The sequence below is a fragment of the Epinephelus fuscoguttatus genome, linkage group LG9, assembly GCF_011397635.1.
Source record: "Epinephelus fuscoguttatus linkage group LG9, E.fuscoguttatus.final_Chr_v1".
Classification (NCBI taxonomy): Eukaryota; Metazoa; Chordata; class Actinopteri; order Perciformes; family Serranidae; genus Epinephelus; species Epinephelus fuscoguttatus.
Genome location: NC_064760.1, coordinates 42,770,585 through 42,777,197, shown reverse-complemented (window position 1 = coordinate 42,777,197; position 6,613 = coordinate 42,770,585). Strand labels below are relative to the sequence as shown.

Here is a 6,613-nt window from a genome sequence, read left to right as displayed (position 1 = left end):
ATGAATAAGATTTTGTAACGCGAATGATGCTAAACTGGATTATGGAGCTATATTCGCTTTAAAATAATATAATCCACGATCCGGTAAGTTTTAAATTACAAATCTTATTTAATTAAAATGTTAATTAATATATTAAATTATTAAACGGGGGAGATTCTCCTGAGTGTTCGAGCGACTTATCGGCGATCATCTACTCAGTACTTCCAGGAAGTTTAATCAACCGTAGTTCGGCAGGATCGCACAACAGATGAAGGTAGCTGTCCCTCAGCTAAAATGACTTTCCACCAGTTATTTTCTAGAGCAGCTCTCGTCAGCAAAGGTAAGATTTGTGGCGTAATGGCAATAAATTAATGTTCATAATTTTGAAACACCTTTTTTTTATCTTGCTATTTACAACACGTACGCTGTATTTATTTTGAAGCCTGACCTTAGCTTAGCTTAGCATTCATGAAGCACTGCAGTCACCTAGGCGTTCTCCCATAAAGTTAACGTTATGTATCTTATGGCAGTGTTAGTTAACGTAATGCTTTCCAAATTGTTTACCTAATCGTTTGCCAATAGTATGATAGACTGTTTATGTAGTTTAACACTAAGGATTGTACACCTATTTTTTTTTTTACCAACGTAATACTACTCCCATGTATGACGGGCTATTCACGCCAAATCTCATTCAGAGCCCGTGCAATTATGATGCTGCCCTGCTTATTAGAAACCTACATTTTCAGAAAGACTTATTTTTTCACCCTTTAGTGTGAATAGGGACGATTCTTCAATTCGGCATAATTTTAGTAACCGGACAGTCCATAGTTAGATCCACAGTCTGCTTCTACCAAAACATACAGTGGCACACAGAGAGCACTCTAAACCAATTCTAATACATTAATAAACCGCATTATTGAAATTGATTGTGGTCAGGCGAATAACAAGGGCTTATAAATGGCGTCAAGTCGTTTCTCGTAGGTTGGCAAGGGTTCATTCTGACACTTAAAATTATACCTCCCCTGTGTTCCAAGTAGTGACTGCCAATGCCAAAACAAAGCCCTTTTTTCAGTGTGGTTGTTTTTGTTATTTTTTACAGTTGGATCCAGGTCTGCATTCACAAGCTCCAAGCCTGACATTGCTAATCCCAACTGGTTAAGAGTGGGCCTTGCCTTCGGATCATCTGTTTTCCTCTGGGGCCTGGTAAATGACCACATCACTTCACACAGAACATTTTAATAACATATTTAATCTATAAAACTGATCATTTGTAGTTAGAGTGCAATGGTTAGTTCACACAGGGTTTCTTTTACCCAGTGAGTTTATTACTGTCTCTTTGTATGGAGGCCAAACTCTGTCCATACACCAATGCAGTTTATGTCATTGGCTAACCTATCACGAAATGTGTACATGTGTTCCAGCAAAATTAAATACCTTTTTTTCCAAATCTTAGAATCATTTAGCAATTAGGTAAAGTTTGGTCACTGAGCACATCCACCATTCAGCATTAACTGTATCTCAAAGTGCATGCCATTATTTTATCCAGAAGAGGGCAGCAATGAGCAGCAAGCTATTTTTATTTTGAAAGGGTATTTCACCTATTGTCTGTGTGTCTTAAATGGTCTTTGAATGGCAAAGCCATGTTAAGAGTCCTTAATTTTTTACAACATTTGGTGTGATATTATCTTTATAAAAGGAGAGTTCCTTAGCTGTTGCTCCCCAGTTTTAAACTGTTGTTTGGTTCTCTTATCTGTTGTTAAAATATTCCTTTATTTAGTGACAATAAAAAGCTCTCACAAAGTCCTTTGAGTTTCTCTGTATTTATATATATAAACACTCACGTATTTATTGCAGACCTGCCAGAAAATGAACAATCAGGTAACGGCAGGATGTAGTTGAATATGGAAACTGTTCTGATATCATTTAAATGACTTGTGGTATCTGTCTTCCATCTGCAGCTCTTCAAGCAACACAGCACAGATGTAGATGAATACAAAGTGAGGAATGGCCTGGAATAACCCATCACACTGGTATGTGAGTGTTTTTTGGTTTAAATGATACTAAAAATAAACGAAATCAGCATACAGAATATCATTTTGTGATTTGATACCTATATTGTCATATCGCATTATAGGCATTTTGTCCTCCAGTGTGAAGATCTATAAATGGAGGAAGAAATGAAATGTGACACTCTGTTATTTCTTGTCCTGTGTAGGAGGTCCGCAGGTCCTGTTTGTAGGATGCACCTGTTTGTCCACTTCTTTCTATTTCCACTGTTCCCCATTCCTCCCTCTCAATTCTGTGTAAAATAAAAATATGTCAAGTGTAACATACTTGAGTCATGATCATTTTGTTCACATCAATCAATGCATTCACAGTTGCTGTGGTGTTGATATTGAACAGTATATTAATGAATGAAATGTTTGAGATACTTCCTGTCAGTGTATAGCCATCAAATGACATCAGCATCGCTTGTCTTCTGGTACTAGGTAAAGTTTTGTCAGTTAACTTTTTGTAACAGTTTTGTCATTTCAACCATAATCAACATTAGTAATTATGGTACATAATGTGTTTTTGCAAACCCTGGACAGGGCCCCAGTCTGTTTCCAGTCTTAATACATGGATAACTGAATCAACAGATTAGAGTGTTGCCAATTTCACGCAAGTCTGGATTTTTTTTGGTTCTTCTAAGCTGGCTTAAAATGAATCTGGAACTGTTGTCAGAACAAGTCCTTAAGCCCGAACCTACAAAAATGAAGACTTCTTGACAGTTAGCTCAGTACCAAGGCATTTTAGGGAGAAACCCTACATGAAGTATTTTCAGTTACAGATGTCTTGCTTTCTCAGAGTTACAACAATCAGCCAAAACTTTATAACTTTATAACTAACAGGTTAAGTGATTAACATCGATCATTTCGTTACAATGCAATGTCCTTGGTCCTGGCATTCGTGTGGATGCCACCTGACAAGCTCCGCCCACCCAACCACCATTGCAGACCAAGTACGCCTCGCTTAGTGCAATGGCGCTCCCTGATGACCTTGCCCCCCCTGCAGGACAATGCACCAATCTACACTGCAAAAACTGTTCAGGAATTGCTTGGGGAACGTGACAAAGACCTCACCGTAGACCTGGCCTTCAAATTTCCCAGATTTCAATCCATTACAGTATCCTTGGGACATGCTGGTACCCCACTTTGCAACCCACAAGACTCAAAAGATCGCCACTAATGCACTGCCACCAGACACCACAAGACACCCCCAGAGGGCCTGTGTCCAAGTTTTAACAGGTCAGACCCAGGATCTGGTTAATTTTGAGGCCAGGTCGACACCTCGAGCTCTTTGTCATTTTCCTTGGTCCATTTCTGAACAGTTCTCGCAGTGTAGTATGGTGCAGTGTTCTTCTAGGGAGGTTACCCATGTTAGACGATAACATAATGCAAAAAAATTGTTCATGCAAGTAAAAATGATTTTTTAAGAGATAAAATGGAGGTTCCATTTTTGTAGATGTGGTAATGACATGAACAGATCATTTCTCCATAATCGGCATGTTCTCATCTGAAAGTATAATTATATTAACACTCATGTCATGTCATTATAAATCCAAAAAGGCAAGTGCCATTTCTATCTGAAAAAGGCTGAAACACACTGACCCTGATCCAGCTTACTGTCAAGGAGTCGGCACTTTGGCAAGTTTGGGATGAAGGACTTGTTCTGACAATAGTTCCAGGTGAATTTAAACCAGCTTTGAAGAACCAAGATTTATGTCAAATAATCAACACTGTAATCAAGACAACTCGGAAAACACGGAAAACAGGTCACTCTACCACAGGACCTACACAAACATGTCCCCACCAAAGGTCAATTTAGAGTCTTAACCTAATGTGACCATATGCAAACATAGGCAGAACACAAATGTCCCAACCTGAGGATTAAAATTTCCATGATAGAACATGTATTGAAATTCTTACATTTCTAATCAGGATAGGTTTTTATTTTTGTTAGAACATTCAAAGGGACAGCTGTCTGAGAGAGAGGGGAAAAGAACATATGCTGCCTTGTATCTCCAAACTGTCCTCACTGCAACAGCGTCTATGAAGTTTTAGTAATTAGAAAGGGTTTTTTGAGGCTAAAGTCAATATACAGTAGCTAACAATGTAGACAACAGTTATTTCAAAATTAAATATGAAAAATCCACAATATACCAACAATAGTTGACGCCTGAAAACACCTCGTAAAAGCAGAAATGAACAAGCATGAAAAAATGGCATTAATGGTGTTGTGTGCGACCTTCAGTGCTTTACTTTTAGGTGACAGATGTAGTGCAAAGGGTGGGGCAGATGAAAGTCACCATGATAGGTGATATGGAGGGTGATTAGTGCCATTGAAGAGGAAAGTGTCAGGAGTTGGCCTGCTTTGAGGCCTGCTTCCTAAGAGTACAGTGCAGTTGTCAAAGTGGATATAGCAAGTCTTATACTTTCTGTTTTTTGAGGGTATTTATTTTTGTCACAAGATTACATTACATACTAATTTTAATGAGGTTTTAAGCATGTGGTGTGCATGTGAGGAGCATATAACTAAGAGCCTGTGAACCACACATGCTGCTTTGTAAAGGGCTGATGATGGTTTCCACAAATCCACTCATTAATGATGATGTCTTTCAGAATGTAAAAATGAATTTAGGGGCTTGAGGTTTAGTTTTACGGTTTCATTTCAATAACTTCATTTTAAAATGTTTTAGGCTTACGTCATTGTTTGTACATCAAGTGTTTAAAAATGTATCTGTCTATCTGTCCCTGTATTTATTTAAATATTTTCTTATATTTAAATACCTTTAGGAAAGTATTTTTCCATAATCAAAATTGTGTGTGTGTGTGTGTGTGTGTGTGTGTGGGGGGGGGGGGAATCTCTTAAAGTCCAACTGAAAATTAATTTGCATGGTTTTGTTTGTTTATTTGTTTTGTCTGCTACAGTATACATATCTGCTCTTGAAACACTTGCTCCCTGTCACAACGACCTAGGACCTAGCCTGTGTCTCTGTGGCGAATAGGGTTGAGCCAAATACTCCAATAAAACAAGTATCAGGTACCATTAATTTACTTTGTACAGGTATCATCTGAGTAAAATACGTCAATACCCATCCTCATCATGATGAAGGAAAATCCTCATTAAGGTAGCTGTGTTCAATCTCTTAGGCCTACTTTAGTGACCAAAAAGATTTGAAGCTCAATCTTGGCATTGTTCTGCATGTAGTTTTATAAGTAAATGTATACATATATGTATATATATATATATATATATAACAATGCCAGGATTATATATATATATACATATATAAAAACATAAACAGGCTTAAAATGAGACCTTCTGTTCAGCCCCACTCATTTCTGGTTTAAACTCCACCCATTCTGAGCACAGATACAATTACAGATAATAGAGTGCTCCAGGAATGATGTTTTTCTGAAGGCTAACACGGAAGTTAGCATCGCCCTGGTTCCCTCGGCAAAAACCAATTGGGTTTTTTTCTATTGGATTTTGAATTATTGCAGAAAATTAACACTGTGGCAAACAAACTTTTATGATAGTTATGTTCAGCACAATAATCTTCACAAATGAACACCAGTTTTATGATTTTTGAAGCCTAAATTCAACCAACAGAAGTAAAAAGCTAACGTTAGGTTATAAACAAAGTACACCACGTCGCATGACTGGAATGTTGCCTCTACAACCAGGCTTTAAAGCTGTGTTTGGCGTGATAACATTCTCTAGTCTCCTGTAGTAACTTATCAGCAACCGCCTTTTTAAAGACACATAGAGGCTTCAAAATTAACAGTGGGGTATTTACTGTTGTATTTTATATCATGAAACAAAATGTGAAAGTCTCTCAAGCTTGTGTTAACCACCATCTAAACAAAAACCCGTTCAAAAAACACTGACTTCATTACGAGCGAACCAGGAGTGCAGAAATGCTAACTCATTTCCGGGTTTTAGCACTTATTCCTGGGGCACTCTACACTGTCACACGCCAAACAAGTGAGTGTCGTCTAGCTGTTGAACGAGTCACTGTTCCGTGTTTTCCCTCCATGCATTTTATAATATTCAACTCTTTCAGCAGACACAGCATAAACTGTGTCTCCTCGTTCATCCTAAAATACATGACCCTGGATGTAGATTTCGCCATGTTCTTACTGGCTTCTTCTTTTGTTACACATTTAATGCTATTCGACTTTTGGGTCAAAGCCCGGGGTGGAAACTGTGGAGCATGTGCAGAGCGCCAAGGTCAGTTTGGCTCTGATTGACTGTATACATGCAGGAGGAATCACATTATCTGGGTGTGTTAGTCTGACTTTGAGAAATTCAATTTAGTACAATTTCATTCAAACTAACATGTTCACATGTATTTTTAAAGTCTGGTTTTAGTCAGACTAACACAATAAATCAGTTTTCTCTAATGTCATGTAAACGTTCAGCCTAACCCACTTTTGGTTTAAACTCAGTCTATTCTGTCCTATACTGATATAGATATGTGTAATTAGTTATAATGTGATGGTTATACAGATACAGTTAATGGTGTACTTACTCATTCCTAGTGGCAACCCCCTAAATTACTGCTTTGCTGTAATTAGTTCTCACAAAT

General features: G+C 37.8%; 1 protein-coding gene across 1 annotated transcript; it reads left to right on the top strand.

Moving 5' to 3' along the window:
- Window positions 1–184: 184 nt before the first annotated feature.
- On the top strand, window positions 185–2,308 carry ndufc1 (NADH:ubiquinone oxidoreductase subunit C1). The gene is made up of 4 exons (XM_049586302.1): window positions 185–319; window positions 1,079–1,182; window positions 1,938–2,009; window positions 2,195–2,308. Exons 1-3 carry the CDS (start codon window positions 274–276, stop codon window positions 1,995–1,997), a joined length of 210 nt encoding a protein of 69 aa, XP_049442259.1. The 5' UTR covers window positions 185–273; the 3' UTR covers window positions 1,998–2,009; window positions 2,195–2,308.
- The last annotated feature ends 4,305 nt before the right edge of the window (window positions 2,309–6,613 follow it).